This window comes from Thermobia domestica, chromosome 8, assembly GCF_964235325.1.
Source record: "Thermobia domestica chromosome 8, izTheDome1.hap1.1, whole genome shotgun sequence".
NCBI lineage: Eukaryota > Metazoa > Arthropoda > Insecta > Zygentoma > Lepismatidae > Thermobia > Thermobia domestica.
Window position 1 is genome coordinate 202,978,840 of NC_137461.1, and position 26,681 is coordinate 203,005,520.

At 33.1% G+C, this 26,681-nt stretch overlaps 1 protein-coding gene across 1 annotated transcript; it reads right to left on the minus strand.

Moving 5' to 3' along the window:
• Positions 1–89: 89 nt before the first annotated feature.
• Positions 90–26,681, minus strand: LOC145691920 (uncharacterized). Its single transcript, XM_081767228.1, has 8 exons — positions 26,470–26,681; positions 23,413–23,503; positions 18,370–18,386; positions 12,595–12,635; positions 10,991–11,123; positions 5,905–6,054; positions 4,223–4,371; positions 90–382 (listed from the first exon to the last, which is right to left on the minus strand). The coding sequence occupies exons 1-8, from the start codon at positions 26,590–26,592 to the stop codon at positions 199–201; spliced, it is 888 nt and encodes a 295-aa protein (XP_081623354.1). The 5' UTR covers positions 26,593–26,681; the 3' UTR covers positions 90–198.

Here is a 26,681-nt window from a genome sequence, read left to right on the forward strand (position 1 = left end):
TTTATATATGTAAAGATTTTGAAATTAGGAAAATGAAAGTCCAAAAATTACAACTACATAGTATATATTTGTATTATGTATGATTCATAAATAACAATGTTTTATTATTATCAAGTTTAATATTAATTTTCTCATCTTTTAATATTAAATTAAAGAAGCCTGTAAAGAGTATTTTAATAGTTAAGTTGTGATGACAGATTAGCCGATGATGCTTCCAATATCAAGGCTTCCAAGAACGTCATTAATTGTTGATTCCAATTTACTTTCAACTACGTTGGCGATTGGCCCTCTTATGAGATTCACGATCCATTCGCTTATTGTTGCAGAAAGGTAATTGAGTATTCCTAGAGGACCCAGTCCAGAAATAACTACGTCAATGTGCCTGGAAAATAAAATATAATATTACTGCAAACCATATTCGTAGTTATGTAATTGTATCTAATATAAAATTACATGCTAATAAAATTAAATATAGATATACTTGTATTATCGTTTGTGTGTGTGTGTGTTATTATATTGAATTAGACTACGTTTAGTGTGTTTCTTTCTTGTGTGACCTTTAAAATGAACTTAAGCACAAAAACCATAAAAAATAAAGTTAAAATTGGAGTAGAGATTTACTCTGTACATCTCCATCTCCCTCTACACACACATACACACACACACACACACACACACACATATATATATATATATATATATATATATATATATATATATATATATATATATATATATATATTTGGTCTAGGAATTAATTCGTGCGGTTGGTACGCACACATTGAAGCTGTAGTACAAACACAAAATACATAAATACCTTAAGAAAAATATTGTCCATCGCTAGCCACCACTTTCGCCCATCTGTCAGGCAATGTACGGATTCCGTGGCGAAAGAAGTCCTCATCCTTGGAAGCGATCCAGTCAGAGACCCACGTTTCGATATCTTCTGAAGAAGTAAACCGCTGTCCAATCAAATCGTTGTTCATGCAATCGAGCAAGTAGTAGTCCGAAGGAGCAACGTCTGGTGAATACGGCGGGTGGGGTAAAACTTCCCATCCGACATTTTCTAAATAGGTTTTGACCGGTTTTGCGACATGTGGGCGAGCGTTATCATGTTGAACAATAAGTTTATCATGTCTGTTCTCCCATTCTGGTCGTGTTCTGGCCAGAGCTTGCTTCAAACGCATTAATTGTCGTCGATAACGTTCTCCATTCATAGTTTCACCCGGTTGCAGCAGCTCATAGTACACCACACCTTTCATATCCCACCATATGCACAGCATAACCTTTGCACAGTGAATATGTCGTTTTGGTTGTGATGGACCTGGTTCACCTGGTTTCACCCAGGCCTGTTTTCGTTTAGGGTTCTCGTAATGGATCCACTTCTCATCACCCGTAATAATTCGATGCAGAAACCCCTTTCTGCTCTGTCGTTGAAGCAGCAATTCGCAAATGGTTTCTCGTCTTTCAACGTCTTTCAATTCATGTGGAACCCAATGTGACATCTTTTGAATCATTCCCATGGCTTTCAAGCGTTTGGAGACTGTTGTTTGATCAACGCCTAATGCTGCTGCAAGTTGTTCCTGCGTTTGACACGAATTCTGCTCGAGCAATGCTGTCAATTCTTCGTCTTGAAATTTTTTTGGCTGTCCAGCTCGCTCTTGGTCTGCCAAGCCGAAATCACCACTTCTAAACCGTGCAAACCACTTCTGACACGTTCGCTCAGCTAGAGCATGGTCACCATACACTTCCACCAAAATACGATGACTTTCAATCGCACTTTTCTGCATGTTAAAGTAATGCAGCAGGACACCCCGCAAAAACACTTTATCAGGCACAAATTGCGCCATGTTCACTTAACTACAAACTGGTGTTGTTGACGCTTTAATCCACTGCCCTATACTACGAACGATACGCGATGACAGGGGTTTGCAACACATGTGTGGATACACGGAACTGTGGGACGCTCCGTTCGTTGCGCCATCTCTTGTCCACCCGCACGAATTAATTCCTAGACTAAATATATATAACCCAATTATATCCCAAATATATCCCAATTATAATGTTAAAACACACAATGTCCTAATATGATATTTCCCACCTATTGCCAATGCAGTTGGTTAGCACTAAACGTCTGCACGTGATTGGTAGAACTGAAGATTTATACATGATTCGGAAAGCATAATTTGCTCGAAAAGTCATCTGTCTCGATCGAGTATATAGCGGTACTACTAAGATGTTGGGAAGTCCTCTATTAAGGCTCGTTTCACTCAATTGGCATAATAATCAAGTATGATGGAAAGGTGAATAAGGAAAGGTGTATTTGACTACTTTTTCAGGATGATGCACTTGACTAGTTTTTATAAGTCGTGAACTTAAAATATCTCCTCTATGACCACGCAGTTTACAGTGTCATTAATTGGATATACAAGCAGACTCTTCCGGAACCAGCTGTCAAATTTCAAAGACGAAAAATTCAATTAATGCAACAATTGTGCAAATGGGATGATAAGAGATTGGCAAATAGAGCGCTGGTTTCATAAGTAACCATATTTCCCCACTCTGTAGATGGTTTTGTGAGTGGTAGAAATTCCATGACTAGCATCAGTCTTCGTGTAAGATATCTACAGCGCAGAAATTTAACGGCTGTTGTGTGGTTTTGGACATGCTTACAAGTCAATATCTAATTCCCCGGGTAGTGACATAGGAAATCATTATTTTTGTTAGGTATCGAGTAACTCGAAAACTTTGTACATACGATCATGTTGCACTTATGTTAGTGTACAGATGTTATCTGTCCATACAATAATATATTATGCATCGCACTCTTGCTGTAAAGGAATGGTTAACGGGATCGACGTTATGAGTTGTCATAACTCAGTGTTCAGCAGGTATATTTTCTTTATCACCTTTAATGGGAGTTCGCTATTTTTTCGTTGAATTTCCCAAGTATCCTGGCAGCTCTATAAATGACTGTAGAATGTAGAAAGTTGTAACTTTCCACTTTCGGTGCAGTATCAAATTCTACTGCTCTCTAGCTTTAGTATTTTCAGGGAAACTTGTAGGCCAGCGTGGAAAGTGAGTAAGTAAATTAATAGCCTGGAAGTATAGCTAGGCGGACAGTAAAATACATTAGCGGCATAATACAGATTGTTTTTCACCGATATTTGTGATATTCGCATGTGTAAAGTAGATCGAAAATATTTTGATATTTTATGTATTAACCATTATATAGTTCATATTACATGTATGCTTTACATGTCTGATTTTAATATAAAAGGTTACATCACTAGTTACTTTATAATAATAATAATTAGTATCCTAAGATCATTATACTTAAATATATATATGAGTAGAAAGTTTCGAAGACTATTAAATACTGCTGTATCAGTTAAATTCAAGAAGAAATACGATTTAAACTTTCTATTCTAGGAAAACGTCTTAATTTATTAGGGAAAACATATAAAATCTGTCAGGTATTATTAATAAGTGCGCCCAAAAATATGCGTACTGCTTTAAAATCACTCAGAATACACATTTATGAAAAAATAACATTAATTATTACAATGTTATAATGAAATACATAACTCGCGTTGGTAGTTCAAATTATTTATTTGCGTTGCACCAAGTACGAATGAGAATTGTTTTTAAATTGAAATCAAGTAAAAAATTTGAAAGAAAGTAATATTAGTTTGTATATAAATGTACTATTTATTTTGCAATACTGTCAAAATACTGTCAAATAGAAGATTGAATTTGGTTGTAAATACTTTAGCTCATTATACTACTAGATCATTATACTACTGAGTCTCATTATACAACGGGAATTATTTCCTTAATTTCGATTATCCTAGATCTTATAGTTGCTAAAATCAGTTGTTTGATTCATGTAATTCAAGTAGGAAACATGTATTAATTACCTGCCAGTATTCATATCTCAGTATTCTGGAAAATACACCTTAATACTACCGTTGACTTTGTTATATTTCGAAAATAGAGTATTCGTGCCCTCTTCGTCTTTCACTATACGATAATAACGATTCTAGAAATTAGAATTATCCTTTCTCCCACCTGAACTATCTCAAAATGCGGCAATAAATGTCATGCACTTAATGATTAATTATTCCGAACAACTAGACGATTTGACTATTTTTAGTCCAATTTTCACTATAAAGTTCATAATGATATTTCATGGACTTATAATGTTGAAACTTTTACGTACCCAAGAGTCAAATCTAGAGAAAGAAGGCTGGCCTTCATGCCGATAATCTGAATTTGTAAAGCAACATCAGCTATTGTCTTGCTTATGATGGCATCTATTGTTCCCTTTGGACCCAGATGCATAATTTCAGCAACAAAGTGGTACTTGAGCTACAATATAATGAAACATACAACTTTTAGTCATATAATATCAAATTAGAAACATTTAACGTAATATAATTTAAGGTATGTTTAATGGTAGTGCAAGTTATCCTTACTTGATAAAATAACGTATGAAAGTGTATACTGCATAAAACTTTATAAGATATGAATGTATTTTAATACTATCATCCGTATATACGGAGTTCGAAGTCACGAAACCATATTATGCATTTCATCACTACAGTATCATTTCTTAATAAATCTCGCAATGTGACATTGAATGTGTATATTATGTTCTATCTGATTGTTTTATGGACTATTTAGTATATTTATGTGCATAATTTATCGCATGTGAAGCTGAAATATTTAGCAAAATATCTCGTTGTGTTTCTAAGGTTAAATCTGCTTCAAATTCTCATAATTTACTTCGTGTTCCGTTCATGTATAAGCTTGGTAATAAAAGAAACTAGTAGACTATAGTGAAATACAAAAATAGGTTTGTTTAAGTGAGTATGTTTCAATAAGATATAAGATATATACGTATGTTATATTACCCTAAATACAATAATTTAAAATATTCCAATTCGGTTTTCGGTTGTTTACTACATAGTTCTTTTAGATATATCTTTGGGATCAATAATTATTAACAAATACTAAACTTAACTCACAAGGATCAAAATTCAAACAATTATGTTCATAAAATTATGTATTTTGTAAATCAGTATTAAGAAAATACAAAGAAATATCAAAAGCGAATTGATATCACAGATATATGTATAAGATGTCCTGTCTTTACTCATCGTAGCTAGTGGCAGTATTAGCCATTACAAAGTCGGGCGTAGTAGTCTTTAACCTAACCCAACTCTTTTAAGTGGAAACTGGGTCATACAAAACATAAAACGTAGTAACAATGTAATGAATTTATTACTAACAGCTAGTAAGATTTTCAGTATCATTACTTTCTGAAAATATTCTGATTTTCGTAAAATAATTGGTCAAGCTTATCTTAGTGACATAAATTGTTGAATTATACATAATATCTACTGTAAAATCTTTTAAATATCTGATTATATTTAGAAATCAATTGTGAAAGTAATGATCAAGTAAATACTAGTGGTTGTTGAAAATTTAAAAAGTAATTTTCAATAAAATCAGTAAATACCGAAGGAAATTTGGACATCTTCAATAACAATAGAAATTCTGAAAAAAGAAGAGGATTATCTTGACTAACCCAGATACAAGGATTTTTAATAGATCTATTTGATAAATTTTGGTATTAGAGTAAAATTTATTATGTATAAAATTATGATTATGGTAACTTCTCTGTTAACAGGCTTTCCAAGGTTGATTATAATCTTATTATTTAGTAACTCAATGGACTCAAACTTTTTCCTACTACATATTCAGAATATCTAGTTAGATATAATCTGTGAACGCAATTAAAATTTCTCACACTTTTAATTTCCAGTTGTCACTATTCTCAAATATTTGTTAAATATGTTCAGTTCTCTCTTACGTAATTATATTATAAAAAAAACTTACATCCAGATCATTAAATACTGCTTTCATCGTTATATTCAGTTTTGTTCCTCCGGAGACAGTTGCATTTCCTTCTCTGTGAATAGTTGAGAGACCAGCGAGAGATCCATTCCTAATTCCAATCTTAGCTTCCCAATGAACACCAATTGGACCCTTAAATAGACAAAGAATCAGTTGTGAATTAGATAAGTGTGATGCATATGTATGTAATAAAGAGTCCACACTATTATCGAATCTTATAACGAGCATCGAAATCAGTAAATTAACTTATACCGAGAAAGTGTAATATCAATGTAAAACGAAGAACCCGATTAGCTAAGACTGGTTCCAAAATCTTCACCAGATTGCATAATTTAGGTTAATATTTTTCTTTTAGTGTTCAATTAAAAATCAAAAGGAAAGAGAAGGAAGCAAGGTATAACTTTGTAGTAGACAGTCAAATGCAAAGAGGATTAGCATAAATAGCATAAATAGCATGATTCTTTATGAATCATTTCTAACTTCAAGTTTGGGTCATACATAGTACATTATTTCAAATATAAAATCAGTTCTAAACAAGAAAAGTATCGGCTGATGGAATTTACAATTGTATAGTGTGTGACAATGAATCCTTCTGGATATAGCCCCCCTTGACGCTCAGGTATACACTGGATAAAATGGGCTTCAATCCTGCTTTACACTGGATAAAACGGCAAACTATGGTTTAGCTCCTCCCGTGATCATATCCTGGATACGCCGTTTTATATATATATAACGATTCAAGGTCGCTAACGTAAATCACTCTTTTTTAAAATTACGTTACCATAGTAACTATAGGTTATAACAACTGTTGCTAAACTTTCTACCACGAACCCTTGATTCACCGCAAAATATTCGTTGATGTGATTAAGTATGTAATATAATTAACACTTTCTAGATACATCGTAATTTTAAATAATATTTCAATTCTTTATTTCATAAACATTTCTTTGTGGCTTGTTAATCACTGGTGATTACTTGGAGACCACTATTAATTGATATTATTTATATTAAATAATGCCAACGCCCTAGCCACACTGGAATATAGTTTCTAGTGAGATCAGCGAAGTTAAGTAGTGAGATCAGGTCATAGAAAAGATAGGTGACCATTCCTCGTCATTGGATGGCACCCGTCTACCGTTGTGAAGAAAATTGGAGAGCTACTTGAAATAAACAAGAAGCAAACCGCAGCCTAGAAAGTTAGCATTAACGGCGCGGGGAGACGTTATGTTAACCACTTATACCCCCAAGATACGAGTGCCATAAGCCAACTGGTACGCCTTGTCGTCCTGCGGCCTCTTGCGCCAGGAACTTAGTTTTTAATCTTGAAGAGTTCCTTTCTTATAGCAAAAGGAAAAAAAATATTTTTGTCAACAACTGAGTGATGTAAAGAGACCAAAATTAAATATGACATCAAAACCTATATTTCTTTTCTTTCCGTTTCTATGTTTTTGGTTATTTGGCCGAGACTGTAAGTGGAGTTGATGACTTAGAATTCCGAATACATGTATGATCAACTCAATAGTTTTAATGAATAAGCACTGGGTGGCATGTTTTATTGTATATAACATATTCAATTTCTAATTGAGTTTTCGCCTTCAATGCAGTGCCGTATTTGCTCCTCTATTTGTCGCTTGTGTGTACGGAGCAGGAATTGGTGCATTATAGTGTTTTGGGATTTGGAGTGTGTCTATCCATATAATAAAATAAAAAGCTTTGCAGAACAAACCTACCTCTAATTGTATGGAAACTCAGGATGTAAGGAGATAACTACAGAAAATGATAATTCAAGTGTACACGTCTTTTATTATTCATATTTTTAATGAGCATTGGTTGAATCTGATAGTAATGATAATCGAGTCGGTACTCTGATCGCAACAAAGAAGTAGCACCATAAAGTATGTAAGTGCAATTATATATATATATATATATATATATATATATATATATATATATATATATATATATATATATATATCCATAAATGGTTCCGTTTTAGAGTGCCTACTTCTGGTTAGTGGAGCCCCTAGTTCGCTCCCAACTTGCTACATGCGCTTTATGGTGTATAAACACCGTGTACGTGGGTTTCCACAAGATGTCCTGTTTCCTTCCATTTTCTTCATTCAAATAATTAGTTCATTAATATCACCATACTCTGTCTTCGCCTCTGTGAATAAACGTGGAGCGTTAAACTAAAACTATATTTTTAATTTAACTTCCGCGTTTGTGATGTATTGGTTAAAATTAATGGCAAATATTAAATGCAAATTAATGACGATGCAAGAATTAGTATAATTAAGGTAATGACTGGGAATGGAAAATCTTGAGAAAACACACGAACAAGTGTCCACTACAAGCTTATAATGATTTAGATCGATATTTAGCATCAGAAATGAGTGTTCTATTCCTGTGTTACTATGTACTCTGTATGTATATTTCAAACATGTAATTCCTTGTGTAAGATGATCTTTATCTCGGGATAATGATAATAATAACAAAATTGTAGGACATTGATCTTCGGTTTAAGAGGCTTTAAGTTGAATCTTTGCATAAATTTGAATATAATTACAAGCAACGTCCTACAGCAATTAATCTAAAGTATATTTACATAAATTTATCTCTTGAATATCCAACAGTTTAGTGAGAAAAAGTAGTATTATTAGTAAGACACATGCTATGATAATGTTATTAGTATCATCTTTGTATTGTTATAACATACAAAATGTTGTCAATGAGATTAGTACTTCTGCTACGTGAAACAGTTGTCTGCTAAGAGCTAGCTTTCTCAACGGAGGTTCAGCAACAACGCGCTGTAGACACATTGGTTGACGCATTCTGACAGTTTAGCAGACGCGGACAACAGCTTATTATTATATTATATACTTATTTATTGTGTAAATTAAAATTAAATAATAAATTGTGCACTTCACTCTGTAAGGGGATATAAAATGATTTACTTTTTATAAGAACGAATTATGTACTTTTCTGTAGGAATTTTCATTTTCTTATTCCTCACAAGAACTTTAAACATGTAATTTGTGTATTTTATATAATTTGCTTAAATCTAAAAGAAGACTTTCGATTCATTTCATCGTAACTTCAAAATCACAGGCATGTAGCCAGGATAAGGCTAGAGCAAACAGGGTTTCCCAAACTATTTTTATCCCCTCTAAAATAAAACGTATTTTTTTTTAAAAAAAAAATGGCTCAAAACTAAGTTTGAAATTTAACTTAATTTTCGAAATTAAATTCAATTAGCGCAATTTCACTTATTTCTATCTACAATTTTTATTATTCTTGCTAGATACCAGAAACATGTCTCATTGGCATTCTCCATTGCAAGAATTCAAAACTCAAATTCCCTATTTTTGGACCATGACAAGCATCCAATGTATTATTATTTTCTTATGTTTTTCTATTAACACATACAAGTGATTTACGCTCAGTATTTCTGTTTCTTGCTATCACTGCTGGACGTTAATAAAATTGAAACTAAGTAGAATGAGACAAATGTGATCGAAATAATACATGAAGCTTTCGTTTAGTATAAATGCAGTGTAAGTTCAGTGCTGTCATCTTATTTCAGCATTTGTATGATAATAATGAAACTTCGTAGTCTTATGTACCTTATTATGTGTCAGTATAATAGGTATATATCCTTTATCAAACGAGCTGCAGCTTTGTTACACATTTTATAAATAATAAATACATCAACACATTTGTGGTATTTTTTGATGTCTTTACCAATACCCCTCAGTATTCATTTCTACTTCCTCTTAGAAATATGGCTTGATACTGGTCTAAATGATGATTATATTAATTCCAACCTATTCCTTATGTTACAGTGATGTAGAGTTTGCATACATAGCAGTCATTCTTATCATCTTACTAAAAATATTCACAAAAGTACTAACTAAATATGAAAACGTGCTACCTAATAAGAACAATATTTTAATTTCATATGTTATTATACGAGAGCCCAAAATACAACAAATTGCGACAAATATCAACGAAAAAGCTGTAATTTAAGAAATATAAGAAATAAATTGTTAAACTTAAGAAAATAGTATAAGAAAATGTATTTTTTGATGTCTTTACCAATACCCCTCAGTATTCATTTCTACTTCCTCTTAGAAATATGGCTTGATACTGGTCTAAATGATGATTATATTAATTCCAACCTATTCCTTATGTTACAGTGATGTAGAGTTTGCATACATAGCAGTCATTCTTATCATCTTACTAAAAATATTCACAAAAGTACTAACTAAATATGAAAACGTGCTACCTAATAAGAACAATATTTTAATTTCATATGTTATTATACGAGAGCCCAAAATACAACAAGTTGCGACAAGTATCAACGAAAAAGCTGTAATTTAAGAAATATAAGAAATAAATTGTTAAACTTAAGAAAATAGTATATTTTGTCAAATAGAGGCAAAAAAGAAGAGCTGGATTGAAAGTATCAAATCTTATATTTCTATGATGAAAGTTCCTACTAGTTTTGGAATTCATGCAAAGACATCAGCATGAATATTTGAAGATCTGAAAGGCGCTTTATTTAGAAATCTTAAAGATGAAAAGTATCCACAATGACCAACATTAGACTTGATTTCCTTGTACACTGAACGCAACAATTGCATTTCCAGATATTGAGAGAGGCGAATAAATTTTCAAATGATACCTTTACTGAAATTATGACTAACTTCTTATCAGGTGACTCAGCTTAATCTCAAAATACGAATCCCAAAATATTGCCTTAATAACTTCAATTAACTGCTTATATTAAATAGGCCTTCTTTAATCGTAACAATCGTCTTTAAACTCGATATTTGCTAGATCTTACCCAACTACGAGGAAGATTTCAAATCCGAATATTGATCATGTCAACTAATGCAAAATATTAGTTGAAACAAAGAAAACGAGCACATTCAAGTTTTAAAATTAACAAACCATTTCTACACCTACAATTACAAGTTTATTTTATTATTTTATTTTTTCCATCTTTAGTCTAGATTTAAACTGCAGTTATAATGTTATAAGCAGAATATTATAAAGCATTACTTACTTGAACATCGAATCCATCAGTAAAATCAGGGAGTATTAAGGGTTCTCCTCCTTTCTCTACAAGCATATCTCTCACGGAGTCTAGAATTCTATCTACGATAGCACTCCAATCAGCCCTCTCACTAATAGCATTCCTATTATTGAAAGAAAATCAAACACCATACGTAACAACAGTATTTTGCTATGAAAATTATAGATAACTATATGTTTTTACGTAAATTTAAAAAGAGTTTTTCTGACAATATTGTCAAACAATGTTCTAATATATTGGTTACTACTGACTAATAGGTGATATACTCTATTACCTATTGAAAGTATAATTGTGTAAGCAATGCTTAGATATTAAGTTGATGCAAATAAAATGTCCGTCATAAATGAGTCTTTTATAAAGCTCAAAACTTGAACTACAGTACCTGATCAACGAAAATTGTTGCCACTTGAAACCACATACTTTTCCAGTGGCTTTGCGAATGAATGAATTTTGCAACGAAAGAAGTGTTGAGTGTATGTTGTGAAGAAGTTCTCATCTGTATGTTACACACTCCAATCATCATGAACAATCTTCTCTCCTAAGAATCATAGAAATGCCGTAAGAACTGATAGTGATTGGAGGAGATATCCTCTTCCTTCTACCGTAAAACGGAATTTTTCAAAAATGCTATGACAGGTATTCCCTTATTTTTTAACGAGAACTTTAGCCTGTATACCGAGTTTCACTTTTCTATCTTGACAATCTAGTGAGATGCTACACTTTTGAGATAAATTTTATAATCCTGCTATTTCACTTAGAATACGTCCTTCTATCAAAGTAGCATGATAAAATTCCAGTTTAAGGTAGGTACTACTTATGCTCCAAAATTCACTTCAAACAGTTAACCATTTCCAGCGATCACAACAAAATGCAGCTTCTCTTTCAACGTGAATAAATAAATTACAGAAAATGTTTCCTTAACGACTTGAAACTAGAATTACAATAAAAATCGCTAACACGGCTCCATTAGTTTTTAATGAAAACTTTATATTAAGAGTTACTTCTTTCTAACATTACAGGCTTGTGAAGTACTCGATTTTTTAGTAAATTGTGTCCCCCTGCTCCCTTCCTAAGGATACACATTTTGGTAAAAGTAACATCATGAAAGCTATTTCGAGGTAGTTGGTAACTACATCCAAATATTAATTTCAAGTGTTCAGCTGTTTTACCATGTGTCGATCAGAAACAAGATAAGTTTTATCTTTTATGTATTAGATTAGGGGGAGATATCAACATTTTTCTTTTAAAATAACTAAAATTTTCCGAACTGCAATAAGCTACTTCGATATATGGAATGTAGAATTGTGATATTTACTTTGGAACAACGATCAAGCTGAAAAAAATCTTGTGATCACGGGCAATACAAAATTTCAAGGGAATTATGCTCCCTTCATGCTAAAAACACTGGCTCCTTATATTCGTTCATTCGCCCTTCCGTTTACATGTCCACGTGCAATTTATTTGGGAAACTATGATATTCTTCTATATCCTATTATGTTGTGAATACAATTAAAATAAATTAGACGTTCATATTTTTTTGTTTTTATATTGCAAATGCTAGGTTCCATACTTACACTTCTCCATCAGATAGCTCCTCCGGAGATATCTCTATAGACTGAAAAGAAGTATATGGAAAATCAATCAAGAAGCTATTATTTACATACACATTCAAAACATAATAATTTAAATTATCAGCTATTCAACGTAAAATCTTATGAGACAAAATGTATGCACTTAATTCGCTTCAGATTTTAAAATATATTTTTAATCTTAATATTTATTTTAAAACAGCAAGCTTAGAGAGAATGTGTTATACAAATTATAGTCTGCAACGAAGTGCTTACTACGTACTATTACATACGAGGCGTGTCCAGAGAGCAAGTTTGCCTAAGGCCAGAGAGAACACATAGTGACCTTGAAGTATTTATTGCTGTAGATAAAGCACAAATGAAACTACTTTTCAACAAATTTATCTCTGATATTCAGACAATCTCATACGGCGGCATCAAGTTTTGTATTCTGATGTCGTAAAAGTAGCCACCTGGGAGTGGAGCTTATGTATGATGGAATATCTTGAGGTGTGAGAAAACATGAAAATCTCTTAAATCAAGGTCCGGGTTATACGATGGAGGCAATCGATTCTCTGTATTCGTTCCACTGGGATGTGTCTGATCACACAGAAACAGCTACCATACATTTGTTCCACTCCCAAGTTGCTGACCTTTACAACATCGAAATGCAAAAGGTTACCCATAGTATGGCAAGCAACTTGATTCTGGCACGTTGAAAAGTAGTATCTTGGGACAATAAATGTTACTAGGTCACTGTGTCTTTTTGTGTTTTTATCGCCCTAGGTAAACTTACTTTCTGGATTCGTCTCGTATATTAGGGAGAAAATTATATCTTAAATACGTAATTTGACTAACTGGGCAAGCACATTTTGAGATGTACATATTGTTATCAGCAAACTGTTTATATAGAATTCAAAAAGTATCAAACTATTATCTCACATGTTTTAGTATGGTTACACTGGAAAATGAATATGATAAGGACAGTGAGTTTTGGAAAGAAAAAGGTTAAGATCTTTAGCATGTGAGTGCTAAAATATGGTTCAGTTGATTCAGCACTTTCGTGAAAAATACAAAAATATTTTTTAGTAATTATGAAAGCTTTTGCTATTTTCTCTGAATGGAGAACTATAAACTAATCAGCCTAAACCATATACTATATATTCATGATGAGTGACTAAAAGGAAAGTAATCTACCACTTGAATAAAATAGAGAGGCTAGAGAACATCTTGAACATATTGCGATTTCAGCGATTTCATATTTAGTGAAACAACAAAGTGTACAAGGATAGAAAGAAAACTGTATGAATCTTTCGGAATTCATGACGCTTTGAACGAAAAACAAATTTATTATCTTTAACTTATTTTTAATTTAATATATACAATTTGGAAATTACAATAGAGGTTATAAAACTTATCAACGATTCGTGTGTGTAGACGACACTGTCTTAACTATCTTTATTGTGAGAAAATGCAAATGCCATTCAAATGGCGTGTAAATAATTGACTTAGAAATTAATTAGATTAAATGAAGGATTAGAGGAATAAAACCTGTTTTCAATAAGCATGATAACTAATATTACTATAACTAAACTACTACTACTAACAATAATAATAAGTAGTAGTATTAGTATAAATAGAAATACTATTAGTAGTACTCATGATAGTATTTAGATTAAAATATTCGTTTTGTTAGTAGTAAAATTGTTGATTAATTGGCTAAATTTTTCACTACAATTTTTTGAGATCTGGCTATTGTTGAAAAACTTTAGAATTTTCAAGAAGACTTTTAATGGTTATACTTCATGAATGAAAATATATATATATATATTATTTATTTAAAGAAAGAGGAAAATTTAATATATTGGATGTATCTAATATATTAAAGCATATACATACAAAATTAAATATACTAAATTATAAAATAACAATATAAAATACTAATGAAATACAGTGAAAGAAAAGTTATAACTACTACAGAAATTGACAAATCTAATATCCTAGTTGCATTTTATGTGCTATATATATTAATAGAGCGAGCTATATATATATATATATATATATATATATATATATATATATATATATATATATATATATATATATATATACGTATATGCTCTGGTTTAAGAAAATGGCCTGAAGAGGATGATTACATTACACCAAATTGCATTGACATAGTACAAGCCCCAGTGGATTTCTTTTCTGCGTTCTTTACGTTCTTATATCACAAAACCGCCACATGCAGAAAGCCAATGTCAATTCATGATAAATAATTCAGCATCCTTAATACCTTATGGGATATTACGATGTCACTAGCATTGTGATTAATTTGCACCTCTGCCTGTTAGCTCTTGTCCTGCATTTCAGCTTTCATTAAAGCAAACTACGTTGAAGAAAGTTTAATCTAGTCTATTTCCTAAAGAAATTTCCGGTGGCCATTGGGTGTACGCAGCTCTTGGCTGCTCTATACTGTTTCAGAATCGTGAAACCACAAATATCCATGGAGAATGTACCAGGGGATTTTACTTAAATATCTATGAAATGGATTGCATGAACTCCCTTTGCAATGCCATACGCTCCAAGTAGGTCACGATTCACTGAGCATATAACTGACCCCCTTGTCCTAGTGAGTGACAATACGATATTTCTTACTGCCGTAAAGATAGACCCACGATCATGGCTGTATAGTGGCCCAAAATATTTATCTAGTAATAAGCTGCATTGATGCTATGATTTCTTCTATATTTCGAAATGTAAATTTGTCATTATAGCAGTAACTTATATCAATCACTAAGGACATTCACGTACCCTCTCAGAATGAATTTGGAATCGCGGGGACGATGAAAGATGACTCTTTTTTTATCACACCGACAGTTACTTCCATGTCTTATCTAGATTCACTACAAACTTTCACTTGTCCCCTGCAAGGGGGTTCATACAGCTTTTCACTACTTTCCTTCCTCTCCATTATATGTGAGAGATGGTGCATATAAACTCGTGACTCATGCTTCTTTACTAGATGTAAATCTTTGTCGATTATGAGATATACGGTTGCAGAGGAGCATTGCACTGGCCTTGATGTTGTCTTTTTGGGGCAGTGGGTTCTCACGTCTTACTTTTCTTACCATATTGGGAGTATGCCCGTGACTACGATACATACGATGCCAACATTGGAAGGCTAGTAACAACAGAGTTGCTCACGTTTATGTAACTCAATACTCTCTGTCTCTTTCTTTGACCATTGAAACTTTCTGTCAAGCACTGCTAACCTATTTAGCTATAACTATGACCAATGTCGAAGAGGTACAAATTTAACTCTCCTAAAAGGCCGTAGGTTTTGGATTTATATACACACAACAGAACGATTGAACTTTCTTAATATCTTCTCGGGGGTGTCCATGCATCCTGGAACCTTTCGAATGAATTCATTTAGATAAATCTTAAATGACTTCTTGTAAAGTTTGCAAATGGTACCCGATACCTAACCGGAAGGCAGAATTTAAATTCACATTTAAGATGATCAATTGATACAATATTGACTTAAACTGCTATAAGAAAAAGAGAAGAAGAATTAATTTCATTGCAGGACAAGTATTATAAAGACTTGAATCTTAGAAGGTTCGAGGTGTCGTTTTTTCATCAAAAATAGACGAAATATTATATTTTGGAGACAGAAATATATATCAAATAGTGAAATGCTAATTGTCACGAGAGTCTCTTGGAGTTATGATTGTTTCATTAATGATTTAAAAATTATGTGACAATGTAGAATTCAGAACAGAAAGTGGAAGAGTTTTGTAACAAATGAAGGACGGAATTTAATAAAAGATAAAAATAACTACATGAATATTATCATGAGCTATTTAGCTAAGAATAGTCAAGAATCTAAGGAGAAGAATATGAAATAAAGAGTGTTGGATAATAACATGAAGCGTGGAACTTATCGTTTTGACGGGTCTAGGTCAAAACCCCCACAGCCAAAACCCCCACACTCAAGAAATGTCAAAACGCCCACACGATCGGTCATAACCCCCACACAAATGGCCCAAATCCCCCAAACGCACGAACGGTCAAAACCCCCACAGCCCAAACCCCCACACTCAAGAAATGTCAAAACGCCCACACGATCGGTTATAACTCCCACACAAATGGACAAAACTCCCACACATAGCAACGGTCACAATCTCCACATAAATGGACAACACCCTCACACAAATGGACAAAAAACCCCACACAATCGGACAAATAACCCACACTCTGAAAATATCGTGATTGCACATCTTTGTTGCGGCTCTTTACGACGGCCACTTTAGTGTTTCTGTCATTACAAAACAGTGCAAGAAAAATAGTTGCAACATCGGTTTAAGTGGAATAAAAAATGTTATTAAAAAGTACAAGGGCAAGACATACAACCAGGATCATTTCAGAGTGTGGGAGATTTGACCGATTGTGTGGGAGTTTTGTCCATTTGTGTGGGGGTTTTGTCCATTTATGTGGGGATTGTGACCGTTGCTATGTGTGGCTGTTTTGTCCATTTGTGTGGGAGTTACGACCGTTGGAGGTTATGACCGGGTTTTGGCTGTGGGGGTTATGACCGTTCGTGTATTTGAAAGATTTGTCCATTTGTGTGGGGGTTATGACCGATTGTGTGGGCGTTTTGACATTTCTTGAGTGTGGGTGTTTTGGCTGTGGGGGTTATGACCGTTCGTGTGTTTGGGAGATTTGTCCATTTGTGTGTGGGTTATGACCGTTTGTGTGGGCGTTTTGACATTTCTTGAGTGTGGGTGTTTTGGCTGTGGGGGTTTTGACCGGTTCCCGTTTTGACTGCTGAAACTGAGATGTATAATATAATTCGTCCCTCCGAAAACAAAACTATAGTAGATGCACATGACAACACTCAGCTATTGACTAATTAATATTAGAAGAAAATGATCGATCAGAGACTGCTGGAAAGGGGAATTTAACACCATAGAAATGTACAGAATTGAACGGTTTTACTTTTTGAAGTAAGATAACGGATTGGAATAGGATGAAAACGTTTCGTCGTACTTGTCGAATATATGAGCGATTGAGAAGTTGCAAGGGATAACATACATTTTGATACATATAACTTAAAAGATATGAAGAATTAAGACAATGAAAATCAAGAATTTCAGATGAAACAAATCGTCATTAGAAAATGTACTTATAGGATAAGTACGACTTTGCAAGACAGTAAGAAAATACATCACAAAAGATACAAAGTAGTGGCGAGTTCCAGTCCCCGCCAGTGAGCAGAACAATCCTATGGTTTGACTTGTGAGAAACTACGTCACATAAAATAGAGCGTAGAAAATTATAGTTCCAGCCTCCGCCAGTCAACGACAATTCTGTTTTCTATTGATTTGACTTATTTCTTGAGTTGAAGTTTTGGTTTAAAATCACATTACCTAATGAAAGATCTATCGTATATCATATAATCATTTTGAATAAAAGAATTACATGTTTGTGTGTACAAGCAGAACAGATATTGTATGTCTGTCTTATGTAAAGTAAAGTCTTATGTAAAGTTTACTATTGAACAATAATGAAAATGTGCTGGCAGAGTTCCTATTGAAATCGTAGCTCATTGCTCTTAATGTCTTATTTTAAAAGGATTTAAAAAAAATAAAAAGAATAATAGAATTTTGTAAATTGCTATTTTATCAAAAACTTGAAAAATTGCATTAGAACCTATTTCGATCATTTGGAAACAAAACTACATTAAATTTCTAATTCACTAATGTGAATTGTACTTACCTCATCCACTCCAGAGTCTGAAATTAAAATAAAAGTCATCAGTCATTAAAAAATCATTGAACTAACGGAAAAGATATAAACAATATCACTGAAGTACAAGAACCAAAAGTGAGTACTAAATATACATATTTATAACAGTGCATTATCTTATCCATAAATTTAATAAGTTTTATGTTTCTAATAAACATAACTACTGAAAAATGAAAACTGTGAAAATCTCGACTTAATACTAAACTTGCAGTAGGTTATTTCCTTAAAACTACGGTTGGTCCCAAATTTTGAATAAAGCCATTTGTCGATTTCATAAGAGGAATGAAAATAAGCGTAAAAGGAGTTTTCTTTCTATGAAACAATTTCATGGTATGCGAAACAAGTGAAAGCCTACAGCCGTTGTTTATTAACTCGAACTAAATTTCCTTACCTCCACATATGGGTGTTTTTCCTAAGTCTGTTTTTTTAGTTCAATTAAAAACTACGCCAGAATACTTACTCTAATTGATCATATATATTATGGCATTATGCGAAATGTGAATTGTATATGGTAGGCAACACTGTGTTGGTATCTACAAGGCGAGCAAAGCGAAGGACCACAGAAACAGCACAGTGCAGGAGACAGAAGAATGAGTCCGTCGAAGAAATTTCCGGACTTAGAGGACGTGTACAACCCCAAAACGTTCGGAGCGAACACCCATGTTGACAGCCAGAGACCACTGATTGTTGAGTACAGTAATACGCAAAAGTCAATCTTCAATTACATCCCTCACACAGGAATTCACAATGGTATGACTGTTCGATGAGGTGCGGAAACATAGATGAGCGTGTACACACAAGCCCAATATCACGAAAACTAAGTGTAAAACGCCGCCTCCATGGTTTAAGGAGTGGTGCAAAAAGTCAACGAAACAATGGAAAACCGTGGTGCGTAGTGACCAATCTCTTCATAATATGTGGCGATTCGATGGTTTAGTGTGGGTATGGCGAATGCATGGTAAACGACATGAAGTCTCCTATGCTATGCCGACAGTGAAATTCGATGGAAGTGGAGTTGCAGTGTGGGCGTTTTTCCTTTGTTCTTTTCCACGGAATGAAATGGAATATGATTTGAGTTGAGTTGATTATAAGTTTAGCATCCCTTTCAGCAGCGAAGCTATATGAGACGTGGACCTACTGATTAACGTGGAATCTGATCCAAATGAGCTCCCACCGGAGATCGAGCCCGGGTGTCTCACGCCAAAGGCGAACACACCGCATGATTTCGTTGACAGTTTAACCACTTTCATGCTACCTAATATCGAACAACAACTCTGGGATGATGATTATGTGTTTGAACATGATAATCCCTCACACACTGCGGGCTGTCTGAGGGAGTAATTTCAAGCCAATAACATTCAACTTGTAGCCTGCCCTGTGCAAAGCCCTGCATTGAATCTCATTCAACAAATCTGGGATGTTTAGAAACAACGACTTGCTGCCAGTCCTTGCCAACCCACATCCATTGCCCTTCTTATCTCGACACTCCGCGATAAATGAGTTCCCATTCGCCAAGATACATTTCACCACCCCATTGCTACTATGTCTGTTAGTGGAGGCTGGCATCAAGACCAAGGGTCATCCACACGGTATTGATTGCCAGTGCATCCGATGGAGGGCAGTCCTAACTTCACATCCAAATTAAGATGGTCCAATCAGTGCAATTAGTTTTGGCCACTTACGTTAGAGTAGATGTAAAATGTCAACTTAATCATGATAGCCTTGTAGGAATATGATAAAACGTTTTCTTAATAATTGAGATTTCATACAATGTAAACAAGTACAAAGTAGAATATAAACTGATTTTCCATTGTGACCCTTCAAGTTCAAAATGTAACTAGCCATATTTCAGACCTTTGAAATTTACGCCTAAGTTAGACGTTTTGCCAATATATACAGTTTAATGGGAAATTTGTTTTTTTGAAATGTTATGTTTCTGCATGCATTGTTCCTATTCTATCTAAATAATTATTGAATATCAATTTGTTTCAAAATTTTATTTTTTAGGGACTGAAAATATTAAGTTCTAAAATTTCCAGAGCAGTTGTATTATTGGTTTCTCAAGAACACACTGGGAAAATTTTTCGCTTGCTCAGTGAGAAGTAAATGAAAACTTAATTGCTAGTAGTTGAATCTCTGTTTAAAGAAGCCTTTTTGAAGAAATCCTCTGGGTCACTACTAGCCAAGTAGTACTCGGTTAAGCCATACTTTATTCTTTTAACCTATTTCCGGGCTACTAGTTACGGAGAAAAATGGCCAAAATATTTCTGACTAATTCATTCGGTTAATTAAATCTCTTTAAAGCAGTGGATTTTGGGTTGAATGTAAAACCAGCGTAGAACTTCCTGAAGCAGCGTAAAAGGAAACTGTGTACCAAGTTTCAATCAAAGTTGCCCGTTTGGGAGGACTCTAGCTGTGATGAAATGATCAAATTGATCATTTCTTCGTAGAGAAGCAAGAAATAATATAATTTTTCACAAAGTATAGGATTACCACTTTAGTGATCAAATGTGTTCGGGCATTATCCTCTTGATCCATTGATTGGTAGTTCGGATCTCTCTTAATCATTGCAAGCTTTTTTTCTTCTGTTCTTTTTCTTAATGGCCTGAAGGTACTCGATTAGCTAATCCCCTTGGTTAAATTAATCAACTATTTCTGTTAAATGAGTTAAGATTAAATAGTCAAGTGTTATTCAGTTGCAGTGACCATGAGCTCGACTCAGATACTAGCAACCAAATTTTGTCTAATTTAACGCTGCAAATTTTCTCAATGTGGGCATATAACTAGTTGTAATTTAACGACCATTTCTTTAAAAAAATGTATTTCAATATAAACCGAATTCACTGCTTATTGAGAGATCGTGAAATTCGTGAATTGAATTCGCTTGTAACAACGATTTCTTAACCTCAATTTGCTTGACATTTTTAGTCTTGAACTCCGAAGAAACTAGTTCACAACATAATTCGTATGTAGAAGAGGACTTATTGGTAAAACCATAGCTTCAATTATATAGAAACAATTAACTTTAAACAGAGAGATTATTGAAGTACTGATAATGAGCACATACTAAAACTGACGAAAGAAATTACGAATGTTTTTATCCGAAATAGGTGTAAAATCTTGTGTTCAAGTGAGTTACACTTTGAAAAGATAAGATGTGATCACTTTAAAGTATTTGTATAATAAACCATACTTTTTCTTTGTTTGATGGTCAGCAATACTCACGTTATTACTCCTGAGATTATGTAACGATGTGATCGGTTATGGTACTCGCATCCACTTGCAGGTGATGGGAGTATCAAGAGTATCAGTATTATGATATTAGTTTTTGATGGTCATTTGGTTTTTAGTGACCTTCATTCAGTCCCACTGTTACTTTACACAATGACAAAAATTATTCTTTTGAAAAGATGGTTTGTGCATTCGTTGCACGATTCCAAAATAAGTATAATGGGATATGGAACGTTACAGCGATATTATGCCGCCTTAGCTTATAGTTACTGGTTTTGGCATAAATAAGATGCTGGTAAGTCTCAAATGACATGTAATCAGACTTTCATTTAAGACATTTAAGAGAAAATCTACTAATTTCTGTTGTGCATTTTTCAAAAGATATTCAACATAATATGTTCAACATAAAACATGATTCTAGAATATATTTCGTACCTACGAAATGTTCTACTTTAAAAAGAAAGATTACTTGTTGTTGCGATTAAGGTAACATATTAGAATGTCGTTTTATTATAGTTCTGTTAACCCTTATCCGGGCAAGACATTTTTGTAACGTAAACGGGCAACCGGGGCCTGTGAGGCCCAGTATATATTTTAAGTGCAGAATACACAAAATCAATGCCTATTGTCACTTACTGTTTAGACTAGTCTAGAATGTACCGGTATATATTTTTATCAAGTAGCGAAACTTCGTGTCACGCTTTTGTAAGCCAAGCAGAATAGCAAATCCGGTCCAGACATTTTTGTAACGTAAACGGGCAACCGGGGCCTGTCAGGCCCAGTATATATTTTAAGTGCAGAACACTCAAAATTCAATGTCTGTTGCCGCATACTGTTCCGACTAAAGGTTACAATAGTCACGTGTTCAATATATAATTATGTGACAATTTGATCTAGTATTTGACAGGAATTTCACTAAAGTTACACGGGGCCTCCTAGGCCCCGGTTGCCCGGTTACGTCAGGAAAAGATTTTCAAATTTAAAAAAAAGAAACATTAGCTTTACCAACTCGATATGTTCACGATTTTAATTTCGACGAAAGATAGAAAAATTCAGTATTTTATGTCTTCGAAATATGTATGGTTAATGAGAAATTTTAGAAAAATGAAGCTACTGGGCCTGGGAGGCCCCGGTTGCCCGGATAAGGGTTAAATAAATGTGAAATATGTACATGATGTAGTTAAAAATAGTTGTCTTTGTTACTATGTGAATAGAAGCAAATACATATTCTATACTAAGAACGAGAGGTTTTGTGAAATTCAAGAACAATACTATTCTTACTAAGAATTTATAATACTGTGCACACAAATTGATAAATAATCTTACATATGTTATGTAATGTGCATCAACGGCATGGAAATTGTGGCTATAATCTAGAATCTTGTATTTGCGTACAAGTTTATTGAAATTTCAACACGCAATGAATTTAAAATATTGGTTCATTGATAAAGTTAATAATATTTACTAACATTTATGTCTAATTGTTTGCCTTAACATTTCTTTATATGAGGCCTGTGGAATGACAATCATGTAGGCTCTTTTTTTTTTTTTTTTTTTTTTACTTTTTTTGTCAGGATATTTCATGGTCCTGACCCTGTAATCACTTTAGATACGATTAATATTTCAATTCGAATACAACAGTACAAAGTCCGATCAAAACCAAAAATAACTGCTAGTTCCTATGTCGTTTCTATTCTAGACGCATGTTATAGGTAAATTTTCTAATTATTTTACGTTATAAAATAAAGGGAAAATAAAATAAAAGAATGAAATTATACTTACCAGCTGGAGGTGCGGCAATTACTAGCATTGAAGATAATACAAAAAATGAAATTATTAAGAACTTCATTTCGAAGGGTGCTGCAGATGACTTCTGAAAATGAAATTTTAAAAGATCGCTACGTGTAAGCATTCTACTAATTACTTAGTTTCGGTTAATTCATTAACCACAAATACATTTATAGAATAATATATTGTTCACACTGTGTTGGATTTATCCACCATTATAACAGATTGCCTATTATTTACTATAATTAAATAATAAACTAATCGCTCAGCAAAGCAGACCAATTTTTATTATAAAATAAAATCGTATACTAGTTCAGCCAACTAAGTATTTTATTTTCATCACACACTATCTATAGTTTAGTTGCCGAAACTGTTACATGATTTTACTTTATAACAAAAATCGGTTCGATTTGCTCAGCGACTACATTGTTATTTACTTATTATATGAATATGATCGAACGTTGCTGGACATGAAAATTATACAAGTGAAAATTGAAAATAAAAATGTGTTTGGTACTTTTATAATAAGATAAGATATTGATAAAGTTTTATATTTTTAGTTTTTCATACTTCAGAACTGTGGTATCCATACGTATGGGAATTATTCATATGACGACAATATTTCTCTATCCGTTCATCTCTCAACAGGTATCAGAGCAAAAGTGGTAAGACAAAGAAATATTCTTTTTTTTAATGTGAATTCAATGCTACAGGAGTAAGATTCATCTCTGTGTTTAACCCTCAATTCAAACCGTAAATGATACTGACGTCCCCATTAAACTTAAATCAATAAATAAATGAGTGAAACCGTAAATTATGAAACGTTACTAAAATTTCAGCTTTTATGCTCGGTTTCCATAACTTAAATTGGTAACAACTCGTAGGGAGCAATTCTTCGTATGGTTTATTCGTTCTAAGAATAGGTTTCACATTGAGAAAAATCTGTTCTCCAGACAGCGGTGTATTGTGCAAATATACGGAATCCTCTTGATTACTACAGAAATCAGTACGGAACATATGTTATCCGTATGCTACATAGGCACTGCTCTTAGATATTACATCATGCCGTTCAAGGATGTCTGATATCTAACAGTCTTCCTTATATTACATACATACATGTGTGTTACCTTCGTCAGCTATATGTTATATACGTCCATTTGTATGTGAGATCCTGACCTATATTGTTTCATACGGAAAGTAAGTACAGATGGAACACTTATACAGAAAGTATTATAAAAAATACGTTTTCAGTTATACGTTTGCTGTATGTTAAGTCCAAAAACTATAGGATTTACAAATGTAACATCCGATTTTATGAACGCAACATACATTTTTTTCTCAGTGCACCTCCATCCCAAATCCTCTATATAAATCCAAATTGCTAGAAATTTACGACAATTTCTGGTTTCCGTGTATGCTTGAGGCAAAATCGATAAAAGATACCAAGAAAGTTTTGAAATTTGCTACCGATTCTAGTTTCAATGTTGATTTCCCAGGGAAAATGCTGTAATACGTAGCAAAAGACTCATCTTCCTTATGAGCTCAGGATTCTAAGAATAACTGTAATTTCAAATAATATTATTTTATTAAAGCTGAAAGTTACTGATAGTTAATATGGTTTTCAGTCGCAATATTGATTTCTTGCCAAAAACAGGCAACGATTAGTGAAGAACGTTTTTTTTTTTTTTTAATGTTAATTTCGGGTTCTAGGGATAGATTTCACCTGTATACTTATTTCTCTACTTAAAGTTGAAATGATTGATACCGACCCATGCTTCCTGTCTTAATATTCATTTACTTAAAACAGAAACAATAGATGGTATATTAATACAACAAAACTGACCAAACGACTAGATAAAGAGCTTATTTCTAAATAATGCTTAAGTTATCATTTTTTCTGCTCCAATTATGTATTTTCTACCCTTTTTCATATTTTTGTATATAATCATACATAACATATACCGCTGATTCATGTCTCATTAACGGAGAAACTATAGAATATCAGATTTCTATTTCTCCAATAACAATTTTAAAAAATACTTAACTGATGTTTAAAAAATACTTAACTGTTATACTCCTCTAATATATTAATAACAGTTCTGCAATGAATTTCGATTTCATTGGACACGTTATGGAAGAGTGTTCCAAGAATAACAACTTATATATAAACAGAAAGTGGAAATAGGCCACTCTCTCTCTCTTCCAGAACCAACAAAGTTTTTTGTTTTCATTTGCGTTTTCCATCCACCAGTAGAAAACGTAAGTTTGAAATTAAGTCGTCTATCACACACTTTTAGGAGTTATTTTCACATCTGTCCCGAATATCGGATACTTCTCAAGTCACAAAGTCGATTATATTTCTAGTCCTTTCATCTTAAGGGTCTTCACTACAGCGAAATTACACTACCGCTAATTTTAGAGTTTTTCTGTAATGTCTTCAAAATAAATAAAAATATTCGAGAAACAGAAACGTAGTGAACTAGACAACACGATTTTGCATATGATACCTTTACCACAATTCACCTATCTGCTTTTGGTATCCCGCTATTTACAGAATCCGCAAAAAAAGCTAAATCTATCTACAGTTCCTGTTTGTATTGTTCTCTAAATTTTATCTTTACGGTTACACATGACATAATTCTACGAACCAAAACCAGCAATTCATTTTCTGTCGAGTAGTAAAAGATACCGTTTGCTTATTATTAATGTGCATGCGTGAAGTTCCGTTACATTCAATTTTATACCTGATATAAAATTATATTATTTTCTCTTTCCGAAAAACAAACCGAACGGTTCTATCATTACTGGTTCTCGAGTTATTCAAATTCCTTTTGTTATATTTTCATCCAGGCACACTATATACTAAATTGTTAATGGAAGATGGGCTAGTTAACGGAAGTTTTCCATGGAACACAGAATTTTGCTATGATCTATTACAAAATAATCATAGGTTTGTAAAACATAATTGACTGAGTATGTTAGAGCTAGTATAGTCAGTAAAACATAGAATATGCATGCCTACTCCACACGCTATTAGGTGATATGTCTTACCTGATAGACAATAAATGTAATTGATTTTCGGAAGACCCAAACTAACAACTTTAATAGGCGGTGTGGACGATTATTAAATATATTTTCGTGGATGACGTAAAACTTAATAATTGCACGTTTCATAGATACCACAAACTTTAAGTGCGTAAAACTGCTATTACAAAATCAGCTAAAATTAGATTTAATTTCAAAACAAGAATAAGATAATAGAA